General features: G+C 40.5%; 1 protein-coding gene across 1 annotated transcript in view; it reads right to left on the reverse strand.

Annotated features, from left to right (window-relative positions):
- Positions 1-12,764, reverse strand: part of CUBN (cubilin) — a 250,358-nt gene that overhangs the window by 235,736 nt on the left and 1,858 nt on the right. Inside the window, exons 5-10 of the mRNA XM_074985503.1 lie at positions 11,782-11,820; positions 10,971-11,072; positions 8,890-8,993; positions 2,982-3,108; positions 1,436-1,604; positions 724-855 (exon numbers count right to left, since the gene is read on the reverse strand). Of these exons, the coding sequence (XP_074841604.1) occupies positions 724-855; positions 1,436-1,604; positions 2,982-3,108; positions 8,890-8,993; positions 10,971-11,072; positions 11,782-11,820 (673 nt within the window). The remainder of the gene's footprint in view (positions 1-723; positions 856-1,435; positions 1,605-2,981; positions 3,109-8,889; positions 8,994-10,970; positions 11,073-11,781; positions 11,821-12,764) is intronic.

Raw genomic sequence — 12,764 nt, forward strand, 5'->3', positions numbered from 1 at the left:
GAGACTGAAGTCAGGAACAGACAAATGATGCCCTGAGGTCTGGAACATGAACAACTGAATGGGGAGAGGGAAATCACACCACTCCGGTGCTGTTCTGATGCTCATTATGATAAGAAAAAAGAATTGCTTAGAGCACCGTTCATCAAAGCCTATGAATTACTTAAGATCCCAAGCATTAGCTCAAAATGTACTGAAAATGCCTCAGTATTTAGTAACATATGCATGATAATCCATGTTGGTGAATGGTCCCAAACAGGAATTTGTTTCCCTTAAATTTATTCCAGGCAGTTAGAGACTTTTTTTTCTCTGTTAGCATTTCTGTTAATGATGTTGGACTTCTGATGAAGGACTTTAAAAATAGTAGTACACAAAATGTTGACTTTCATCATCACTCCTACTGGTTTGTTTATTTTGCAGTTGGAAATATGTACAGATATGGGAAACACTTTTAAAGCAATGAATAATGAGTAAGTCTTTTGAGAAGAACAATGCAGGTGGTTTCCTGACATATATCACATGCTTTTAATTAATGTGGACAGTATAATTTCTGCCTTATATATTCAAATATTTTCTGCCAAAGAAAGCACACTGATAAGTCATTTAACATATCTTGCTAGTGTGAGAGGAATCAGTTCAGAGGAAGTGTAATTAGGCATGTACATTATAAAATGCTCATCACTAAGTCTTCCTATCAACGTAAGTATGGTCAATTCACTGCTGTACCTGGTGGACAAAGACCACAGTGGAAGGATCCCATAGTGTTGATGCACTGAACCATTGGTGCTATGGAACAGCCTCCATTATCCCTCTCACATTCATTAATATCTTGGCAACTGTAGCCACTTCCTTGCCAGCCTGGGAAGAGACACAGCAGAAAGGCAAAACATGGCATTTTCTTATAGTGACCTTTGACCTTTCTTCCTGTCTTTTGCCAGAACTTGCCTGCCTTTCCCAAGCACAGGCAAATATTGCTTTTGCATGCCATTTAGGAAAGATAGGTGAAGGGAAATCTTCTTCCTTGGAACTAAACTGAAATATACTGTCAAATGTAAAATAACGTAGTCTGCTAAATACTAACGGGGACCTTTTATTTGAATATGTTCTGTGCATTTTCAGTAATAGATCACACTTAACATAAGGATTAAGCCAATCAGATCTTACCATAAAAATTTGCTACAATGGCTTGTTCTAATCTATTTAGAGTCCCTGTAATCATCTTCTCTACCAAATGCCTAAATAATTCAAATAAGAGTAATGCAAAAAGAGAATTCTTAGACTTTTCTGGCCAGAAGGGACCATCAGATTAGCTAATTGGATCTTCTGTATTAAATAGTCCAAAGAATTGGACTGACCCCAATTCTGTGGTTGTGAAGTATTGGCAGCCAGCACACATCACTGTCTCTCCTTGCTGAATGAGAGCAGAGTTATATAATACCTGTGGGACAAGGCCCGCAGTAGTAAGATCCTGGAGAGTTGTAGCACCGTACAGGCGGATTCTGAGAACATGGGTTGCTTGGGAGGCTGCACTCATCTATATCAGCACTGCAGGCAGGGCTCCCAGGAGGGGACATCCAACCAGCATCACAGATACAGCTGTACTTTGGCTGCCACATGAAAGAGCATGGTATGAATTAGGGCAACGGTGAAAATGACTAATATGTAGACACAAGAGACAACTTTAAAAATCTTTTAAACTATAGTTAATTATGAGAGAGGGTTTCAGATCATCACGATTTGCTTTTGGTTGGTCTTGGATAGATTTCCCAATTTTTCTTACTCTGAGACTGAACATTTATCATACGCCAATCCCAGGCTGTATCATTAGTTCACTAAATAAAAGGAAACTCTGTTTTACTGAAGCTACACTAGAGAGAGTGAAAAACAATCCTGAACTTTGCCTAAACATAATTAAAAGCAATCAACTCAGCTTACTTTGCATTTAGGGTAAAGAGACCAATATAAAATAATAACCTGAAATCAGCCTGGTAAACTGTGCAGTAATCTGTGTGATGTGCTTGGTATAAATAATTAATTCACAAATCCATATTTTCTTCCAGGGCAATGATTACATTTATTATACACTTTACTAATACTCAGATCTTAACAGCAGTAGCAAATTGCAGCATGACCTGTTGGTTTGAAGCTATATTGAAAGGGTGATATTTATGTTTAAAGAACAATCCTTATTTGGTGCCTGCAGCGTGAGAGAATTGGAGCATGAAAAGCTTGAAGTTAACATCAAATACCATTAGGATGGCATTTTCAAAAGCTTTCAGAATTAACTGTGCTCTCACCAAAGCCAAAGGGAGTTTTATCATTGACTTTAATGGGAGCAGAGTCACACCAATCTTGAATGCAATTGAAAATCTCACTGATAATCTACAAAATAAAGGGGAAACAGTATAGAAGCAGCTGAATGGTAAATCTTAACCAAATCTTCACTGCAGACCTGCAATTATTAAACTTATTTTAATGAAAGACTGGAAATAATCACACAGTAGGTAAACAGTGTACTTGAGGCTGCAGCCTAATCACCTCTATGAATAATGGTACCAAATCCTTGATCTCCCTTTCAAGTAGGGTCTTACAAGAATAATAACATTTGTTATTCTCAACTATTTGGAAAATAGGATGTTTCAAATAATGTTAGGATTGAACTAATACTCACTGGCAAACAGGAAAGTCAAGTAGTGCTTGAAAATATTCAAAAATGTATCTTCTTCCCTAACTGCATAGAGGAAAATAATGGTGGGCCTGATACTCGTGACTCTTGTGGGGAATGGGTAATTACCCTCAGCAATCACTGGGGTACTCAGCACTGGGAGACAATTGTTTGGTCATTGCATACAGTATGAGCAGCACAGTGCCCCTATTTCACCTCTAGAGCACAACTTATTGGTGCAATGTTTAAAGGTACTTCGGAGTTTTTAAATGCTGACTCAAAGTGTGCTGCATGAAGAGACTCAGACTTCATTTCTTACCTCATTAGGCCGCTCCCTGGCTGAATCTATGCAGACACCATGTTCACAGAGAGCTTGAGAGCCACCTTGGCAATCATCAAATTTCGAGGTACAGTGGGGCCCATAGGTTTCAGGAGTGCAGATACAGCTAGTGATGAAAGCACAGAGAAGTGCCATAATGTTGTCTGCCTCAGGTACTTATTACCACCGTACCTGAACACCACACAGTCTTTAACGTATTTAGCCTTACCACTGTGATGTGGGATAAAGCAGGGTAGGGGAACTGGAGCATAAAGACCCTAGGGTTATGGCTACACTGCACACAAAATGTACTTTAAAATAGCAGCCAGCTGTAGCACCCAGCTATTTCGAAATAGCGTTTCCAGACACATAGCGCTATTTTGAAATAGTGCCATTGGAGCCCATTATGGCTTATTTAAAAATAGCACTACTCCATGCCTTAATAGCACCTCTTTCGTAACAGGCATTATTTCGCCTGCACTGAGGGTTGCCAATTTCGAAACAATGCACCTGCTATTTCAATTTTATTTTGAAATAGCATGTGCTCAGTCTGGACACGAGCAAAGCTATTTCGAAATAACAGCTGTTATTTTGAAATAACTCTGTAGTGCAGCTGTAGCCTAAATGACCTGCCCAACATCACACACGAAGTCTGGGTTCAAGCCCTGCTCTGTCACAGGTCTCCCATCTCCTATGTCAGAGCGCTGGAAAATCCTTCCTCTCAATTATAGATGTTGGGACTCCCTTCAGTGCCATTCGTTACCACCTTGAGAAGGTAGCAACTAACTGTATTATTATAGCAGTTTTCTCCACCCAGAGTGCCCATTAACCTTTCACAAAGGATTATGTTTTCAACAAGTGAAAACTTTCTCTATCCTGGTCTGCACAGCTCTCAACAAATGTGAGTGTGACAGAAGATGTAGTGGCAATGGCCTTATTCTGTTTCTCAACAAAAATAATATGTGACTATTTGATGACCATAATGATACTTTGCACTTCAAATTGTGCCTTCCAGCAAAGGATCTCCAAGCTTTTTACAATCATTCATTAAACTGAGCCTTCAAAGCCTTTTGTGAGACAGGTAATACTTATACTGTGACAGGTGGTGGAGAGTAATGCCTAGCTTAGTGCTCCACCCACATACTGGATCGAATAATATCGTTAGACTGGGGACTGAGTGACAGATTTGTAAAAGCACTTAGACAGCTAGTATGATTTTTAGAAGCACCTAGGGGCCCAACTCTTACCGATTTCAATAAGATTTAGGCACTTAACTCTTTGAGCACTTTTGAAAATCATACTAGATACCTACCTCCATATATAGGCACCTAAATAATTTTAAAAAACCTGGTGCTGAGGCCTGGCTATTCAGCTCCAAATTCAGCAAAACACTTATATTTGCTGACTAGGGATGGACTTGAGTATGTGCATCATTTTAAACACATCCACAAGTGCTTTGCTGAAACAAAGGATGTATTATGGGAGCTTCTGGATAGTCAGAGAAAAGGCAGAAGCTTTGGCTATTGCCTGTCTGTTTGCTTTCTCAGTTCTGCAAAAGCCAGTTTGTTTAACTTGCTATGAAGTGCTTAAGGCACATTTAAGCTGGCAGGAATAAAGCTTTTAAGAGAAATAATAATACTGACTGGCTGACTGACTCTTTGGAGTTCCTGGCCCAGCTGGCTCATGTCAGCAACTTACAAAACCTGCACTCATTTTGAAGATGAGGAAACTGAGGCATTTTATGCATGTTCAAGCAGCAAGTTTTAGTGGAAAAGATGGTAACAGAACCCAGGAATCCTACTTCCAGTCCTCTCAAGATGGAATGATTAATTGAATGTTCATATTATGCATATTGCATCAGGTTATTACTTCCTGAAGCAAGAGGAGACAGGGTAGTAGGGGGTAGAAGAAATTTGCCCCCGTGGACTCTCTATTCTCAGGGCTAATCGGGAGGTGGTGTACTTTATGCACTACCCCTTACTCAGCACTCTGCCTAAAGGCGCCATAGGCTGCTGAAATGCAGTGGAACATGATAGAACAGACAATGCAAGACAGGAAACGAACAGTAATATTGTCTCGAAATGACAGCCTATGGGGAATGCCTGTGATACCAACATTTGGGCAGTAAAATTCAGAACCCCTCCAGTTTTGCAGTGGATTGCTGCATGCTTGGCTCCACGTCACCAGCCCTCTTTTTTTAACTGGCATGTCAATGCTATTCAGCCCTGCTCTAATGACAGCACGTCTTTAGCTCTTTTGAGAACACCGCGTGTACAGGGGCCTACTTGTCTGGAAGTTCTGTCCTTATTTTCTGTAATGGTAAATAAGCTGGTAAATACATAACTTTGAGACACAATACAAAGCTCTCCCTGTCAGAAGGGAACAAGCAGGCTGAATGGCATGCCAAAGCTCCCTGCAAAGCAGTTTGTTCCCAGCTTCAGCATAAATATCTTAGCCACCACAAATATTTCCTTGGTATGCCATTAGTTTTCTAATACTTTGCCGCTGCTTGCAAGAAGATATTAGAAGAAATATGCATGTGCAGTGGTTGTCATGTGGCCTGGTGGTACTTTTCTCAGGCTCTGCTATTCCACAAGTGTTCGTTTGATTTTAATAGACAAATTTCCAGCATTCCTGCAGGTCTCCCTGCTATGTCAGACTGCCTATGAAACAGATGATACACGAAGTGGCCCATACGTGCTGCTGTAACCCTCGCACCTACTGGGTGTGGTTCGCTGTCCCATGTTGTGGCACTTAGACTACATACAGAGAGAAAGAATGTGTCTCCTTTCCAGCCTTAGTTGAGAGCCAGCTGGCTTTTAGCCCCAACTGTAGAGGCTCCTACTAAGCTCCAGAGATCCCAGGTTGGACTGCACCTGTGGGTGGTTACACGACCTTCTTTCTGTGCTCAGTAGCACAGCACATTGGGGAACCACAAAATTAGGAAGTCCAGCACTATCTGTCTGAGAGATAGAGGTCTGCTTCCCAGTCCTCACTTACAGTGACTATTTTAAAACAGGCATTTCAGGGCAGTCTGCTTCCAGGAAAGCATATCATTGCTTCTCCCTCTCAGTGAGTACTGGACACCTGTTTATCACCTAACAAGAAGATCTGTGTCCCTATGTTCTTGTCAAACAAAGCTCTTCCATTCCATGTTTTGAGGCTTTGCATCCATCCATCCATGTTCCCTTCCCTTCCCTTCCCCAGCAAGGTTCCCAGTCCTCTCCCTTACTTCCAGTAAGACCATTTTAAAATGTATTCCCTTACTTCTGAGTACACAGAAACATATCATTGTCTTTGCAGAAGCTAGGCTGAGTCCAGTTCCCCATATCCCTACTCTGTCCTGTGCAGTTACAGATATACCCAGTGACATGTCTGTAAATCAGAGTGGTGGTATTTTGCAGCTATCACGGACTGCGCAAAGTGTACGGCAAGAGAAAATCAGGAACACAGCCAATCTCAGAGCTGACTGTACTAGAAATTTACACAGTACTTTTGCTTTTCAAACTCTTGACTTACATGTCCTGCTACTAGGAACTGATTCAGGGAAGCATGAGCTTAAAGATAAGAGGAATGCTTGCCAGAATCAGAGCCTTTGTGTGAGAACCTGCAGCCTGATGATTTCAGTGAAAAGGTGAAGGAGTCCTGATGCCTATTAGAGCACCATTTCAAATTCTAAAGAAGCAGGAGTTCAGTGTGAAGTGCCTTTTCAAAGAAGGGGAAAGATCAGCACAATATTTAAAGGCAATAAAACAGCAGTGTTTTATTACTCAGCAGAAGCCGCTCAGAGCATGGTCACTAGCTTTCAGAAGTCCTGCTCTGAGTAGCTTCAAATGGGCAATCATTTTAACGTTTTATTAGACTAGCAATGATCTCTTCTTCATCTGAATGTCCTGCCCCTTTATAATTGCCTTGATATTGATCAGTCCTTTGGGGCAGGACTTGAAGTTCTGCAAGGAACCTCATTAACTGATTTGGAGTCTTGTGAATCTTTTCGTCTGTCATTTGATTTGCCCATGTTTAACTGGGGCTGGGTAGATGAAGAATGGGACATGTTGGTACATCTGAAGATCCATAACTGATTAACATACTTCACTGCAGGAAGGAGTCAAGCATTAAATCACAGTATTACATCCTATAAAACTAAGTTAATCAGTGTCAGTTCACTAAAGACAGTGTTCAGTAATCTGCAATGAACTTTTCAAGCAAACTTGCCAGTTCAACATGTGACACTTGTGCAGCACTGTTAATAGTTCATCAACAAGCACTACTGATCCAAATCAAATGCTCCCCAGACATTCCTGTTAAGATTCTGCAACTGTGTAAGCTAACAACAGCATAAAGCAAAGAAAAATTCTCCATATTCCATGTAGTAATTTTCATTACTTTACATAACAATGATTGCAACTGAACAAACAGAATATGAATAGCTTATTTAAAGTGGATATCTAAAATATTTGAGAAGTTCAACAATTGTATAAGCTTCGGGGTAAGTGCTTAATTTTCATGTTAGTGCAAAATAGTTCTATGTGCATAATGGCAGGGAGGTGGAATCAATTTTTTTCTCACTTTGTTTAATTGAAAAACTTGCTTCTATCTATGATATGGCTCTAATAGGGAAGCTAAACCTGGAGAATGGGGAAATGTTATTAAGCAATTTAGAATTAGGTGTGGACAGTCTGTACAGAGCTTGTTTTCTATCTAGTTGTACATATACTGGTTTAGTTGGAACACTAGGAGCACGTCTACATGACAGAATTAAGTTGAAATCTGTTAGGCTGACTTAGGTTACAGCGACAGAAGATTGACCATCTCAAGATCGATCTTCTGAGGTTTCATTTTGCACATCCAAGAAGTGACACTCCCAGGGTCAACATCAACTCCGCACTCCCCATGAATGATGAGGAAAAAGGAAGGTCAAAAGGAGAAACACTCCTGTTGACCTTCCGCTGTGTGGACAGACTTGGAAGTTGACCACAGATAAATCGATTTTAGCTACACAATTGACATAGCTAAAATTGGATATCGGTGGTCAACTTCTATGTCTGGTGTAAACATAGCCTTACAGCTGCTTCAGTAATTACATTGGTGGCTGATGTCCATACTAGTCTCCTGATGTTTGTGGTACAAACCCTCAATGGGAGCACTTCCACTGGCTGAAAAAGGGTTGGGGTGAGTGTTGAGCACCAGGACTCTCAGCTTTGCGTAGCTCACTGTTGGAGCCCAGCTACCTGCTTAGGCACCTCACCTCACCACTCCGAGATGGGACCAGGGGGAAGTCAACTGGACATCTCAGCTTCCTGCGCAGAGAGCCTCCAGGCAAGAGCCCAGCTGGGAACAGGGAACTGCAGGCAGCAGAGGTCTAGCTGCCTGGCTTTCTTGTCCACTTGATTACACTGACCTAAGTGCTACATCTCTTGTCGAGGTGGAGTTCTTTTGTTCATGTGTAGGAGACTTACACAGGCAGAAGCAAGGCTATAGAGTGTACACTGACATAATTAGGTTAACATAAGCTGCCTTACCTCGACCTAACTGTGTAGTATAGACCAGGTGTAGGACAGGGAAGTCTGATGAGAGGAGTCCAGGCTCCATCCATTATTGCTGGATACAGCACCAAGTTATGCCTCCTCACCTGAACTAGGTAACCAGAACTGGTACGAAAGACAGTCTCACATAATCTTTTCATAGGCTGTTCCTCTTGCCTCAAAACAAGCAAAGCTCCCAGTGGTTCTTTGCATGCATCAGGATCAATTACACAATTTACGAACAGTTCCGTGCTCTGAGTGAAAGATGCTACAGTACCTAAACATAAGGTTGTTATTTCCTGCAAAATGAAGTGGCAATGAGTGACATAAAAATATTAGAGGACTCCAATGGTGAACTTCTACGTAAGGGCATAAAAAGTTACCTGTAACTGCCTGGTGTGTTCACACATGTAGCTCCATTCTGGCAGCCGAGTGCTGTTCCGGCATAAATCTGGCACTCATTAACATCATCTGAACAGAACGGGCCCTGAAATGCCATAGAAATGTATGTTGTTTTCTAAATAACAGAAATGAAGCAGTTCAGGGAGCCAATACTTAGTATATACTAAGTTGAACCTCTCTAGTCCAGCATCCTCAAAACATGATCGGTGCCGAACGAGAGAATTTGCTGGACCACGGGAGGTTAGTATAGTCTAGCAGCATTACCAACACTCCCACTGCTTTCTGGTCTCTTGGAAGATATTTAGGGGTAAATTACAGCTAAATAACAGTACAGAACACAGAGAGCCAGGACCTGTGGGTTTAAACAAACTTTTTGGGACCACAGGAAACTTGGCCACACCCATAATACATGGCTATCCAGATACCTAAATTATGATAGATGACAAATATTGCCAGACGAGAGAGTTCTGGACTAGAGAGTTTCAACCTGTAGAAGTGTTTCCGAGGATATACAAAGTATACCCTGCTATCTCCATGACTTCCTTTATAAAATACTGTAACGTGACTATTTTTCAGTCTTGTTTCCATTACTTGCCTATCAATCACAGCAGGGAATAAAAACTTTTAGAAATTTATAGAAGGCATATGGACAATAATAAACTGAAATTCACTGTCATCCTTTAGCTTACTGATGGAGCTGGTTGGAAACTTTCCCACAGAACATTTTGTCAGTGAAAAATGCTGCTTTGTGAAACTGAAAGGTCTTGTGAAAAAGCATCTGTTTTTTACAAAAAAATATTGATGGAGTGCTTCTTCAGATCCAGGGAGGCTTCTCCTTTTCTTGAATGCAGATTTTCACCCCTACATTTACACCAAATTACACTAGCAAATAATTTGTCCTGTGATTTTTATGGACACTGTTGTATGAGAGACAAATGAATGAGAACCTTACATATACATACCCGGTACTGAGTCAGACATTAAAGGGGCTGCATGTCTTTAGGGAGCTGATACATCACACTCTATGTTAAAAAGAAGTGCTGTACTATAGACTAACATTGACACAGCAATGTACAGTAGTTAGGTTGACAGGGAATAGAGGGATGTCTGTGGTGTTACAGCAGAGTTACATGAGATCCACTTTCTGCAATCCTTAATCCATGAATAGTCATATTGATCTTGTGGGTGCTACTTAGTGAGAGTGAAGGAGGCAGAATTGGACCTTAACATATGGTGACAATATTGATAATTATATATATTGGATATCAAAACAAAAAGCAGTCAAGTAGCACTTTAAAGATTAGCAAAATAGTTTATTAGGTGAGCTTCCGTGGGACAGACCCACTTCTTCAGACCATTGCCAGACCAGAACAGACTCAATATTTAAGGCACAGGGAACCAAAAACAGTAAGCAAGGAGGACAAATCAGAAACAGATAATCAAGGTGAGCAAATCAGAGAGTGGAGGGGTGGGGGGGAAGGTCAAGAATTAGATTGAGCCAAGTATGCAGACGAACCCCTATAGTGACTCAGAAAGTTCCCATCACGATTTAAACCATGTGTTAAGGTGCCGAATTTGAATATAAAAGCCAGCTTGGCTGTTTCCCTTTCCAGAACGAGGCCGTTATATTCAAATTCGGCACATTAACACATGGTTTAAATCGTGATGGGAACTTTCTGAGTCACTATAGGGGCTCGTCTGCATACTTGGCTCAATCTAATTCTTGACCTTCCCCCCCACCCCTCCACTCTCTGATTTGCTCACCTTGATTATCTTTTTCTGATTTGTCCTCCTTGCTTACTGTTTTTGGTTCCCTGTGCCTTAAATATTGAGTCTGTTCTGGTCTGGCTATGGTCTGAAGAAGTGGGTCTGTCCCACGGAAGCTCACCTAATAAACTATTTTGCTAGTCTTTAAAGTGCTACTTGACGGCTTTTTGTTTTGATAGCGTATAGACTAGCACGGCTTCCTCTCTGTTACTATTCAACATGCGAGGCACTACATTTAGCCGTTTGGAATGGAGATTCATATATTGGATATGTTCAAATAGCCTAAAAGACTCACCTGCCAGTTACTGGGACAGAGACAAAAGAAGGCATCCAACAGGCTAAGGCAGGTTCCAGAATTTTGGCAGGGGTTGCTACTGCAAGCTTTCCTTAGCACAGTCTGAAACAGTGAATGAGACATCAGGTTACTTCCTAGCACACTCTTTAAAAGCAGTCTAATTATTTCATACTTGACTACAAAAGGCTCATCACACAACTGGAACCACAAAAATGTAACAACTAATCATTTAATTGTATGTCTGTGATTCTGCTTCCTTGCAGAGGCTAGCTGCTGCCCACTGAGAGTGTGACAACTTGACAATAAGTGACAATTAATAGAAAGTTATTAGTTCTATTAGTAGAGGACTCAGGTTTCCAGAAGTGAAGGCCTTGCTTTCATTCTTGATGCCATATGTGCAGTTTACATGGCATTTGGGCTGCAATTAATACCTAAATTGATTTTAACACAACCAAATACCCAGACTGAGTTCACAAATAGTATAAATAAATAAATAAATAAATAAATAAATAAATGGCTTAATCCTGGTAGCTCATTAAAGGATCTGATGACTTTTTTCTCATATCTAGTTGCCATTTTTCTAACTCTGCAAAGTTTTTATTAAAGAATGTGAAATCTGACAGTTTATTTTTAAAACAAGGTATTTCAACTCATATCTACATCATTACTTCATTTCTGTCTGCTGTTAATGAGAAAACCAGCCCTGAGTGATGCATGGAGGATAGAATCCATCTAGTTATTTTTATTCATGCAGTCATCCTTCATTTTCTGCTTTTATAAAACGTGCTAGGTTTGTTCTGTTATTACTCACCTGCTCTACATTTTGAAGTCTGCCCTCAAGACTCACAATCTGCAACAGATATACAAAGATAAATGTGTTTGGAATTAGAGCAGTACTGATATATATGTGTCCTGGACTGACTGGATGCACTTTTCAGTCAGATACACACTGGTAGATTAAGAAAAAGATGGAGGGGGATTTTCATATAAGGAAAAACAAAAGAAGCAATTTTCAGAGAGGCATAAGGTGCCCAACACCCAGTCAAAGGAATTTTGTTATCTAAACCAGAATCTAAATATATATAAATTTGACTAAAAAAATGAAGCTTCCAGTCCTGCAAAGACTGTGTTTAACTTTAACCAAATGAGTAGTTTAGTGAAATTTTGAAGCTTAGAAATCTTTGCAGGATGGTGGGGGCTTAGGGAGGACACAATCATATACAACTATTTGAAGGGTGTGAACACAAAGGAGGTAAAGGAATTTTGGAATATGAGCCCAGGGGATATGACTAGAAGTAAAAGTCTGAAACTGAACACAGTCAAATGAAGGATAAATATGAGGAAATTTCTCTAAAATGAGGTCTCTTAGACTCCAGAATACTTTCCCCAAGGTGACTTGTGGAAACTCCATAACTGGAGTGATTTGTCACTGAACTGAATAAAGGATTCCAGGATCCACTGTAGGGAAAACATCTGCATTAGCAGGAGATAGAAAAAATGACCTATCATTATTCATCTCTGTTTTCTTCAGTCACATGATTCTACATATGGAACATTGTCTCGCGTAGCACTTATATTTACAGGGCCTATTCCTACAGCTTTGAATTCACTGTGGATTCTGCCTGAGTAGGACCTTCAGCATCAGGTTTGCATTGAGGCTGACAAGTTGAAAAATAAAAGAGCCAGAGAGTCAGGGTTTTATCCATAACTCACTGAAATCAGTGGGCCTTTGACTTCATGGGCACATACAAATTATTCTAATATTTTCTTTGAGCCTATGCAGTTCTAAGTGGA

Source organism: Carettochelys insculpta, chromosome 2 (assembly GCF_033958435.1).
Source record: "Carettochelys insculpta isolate YL-2023 chromosome 2, ASM3395843v1, whole genome shotgun sequence".
Taxonomy (NCBI): Eukaryota; Metazoa; Chordata; order Testudines; family Carettochelyidae; genus Carettochelys; species Carettochelys insculpta.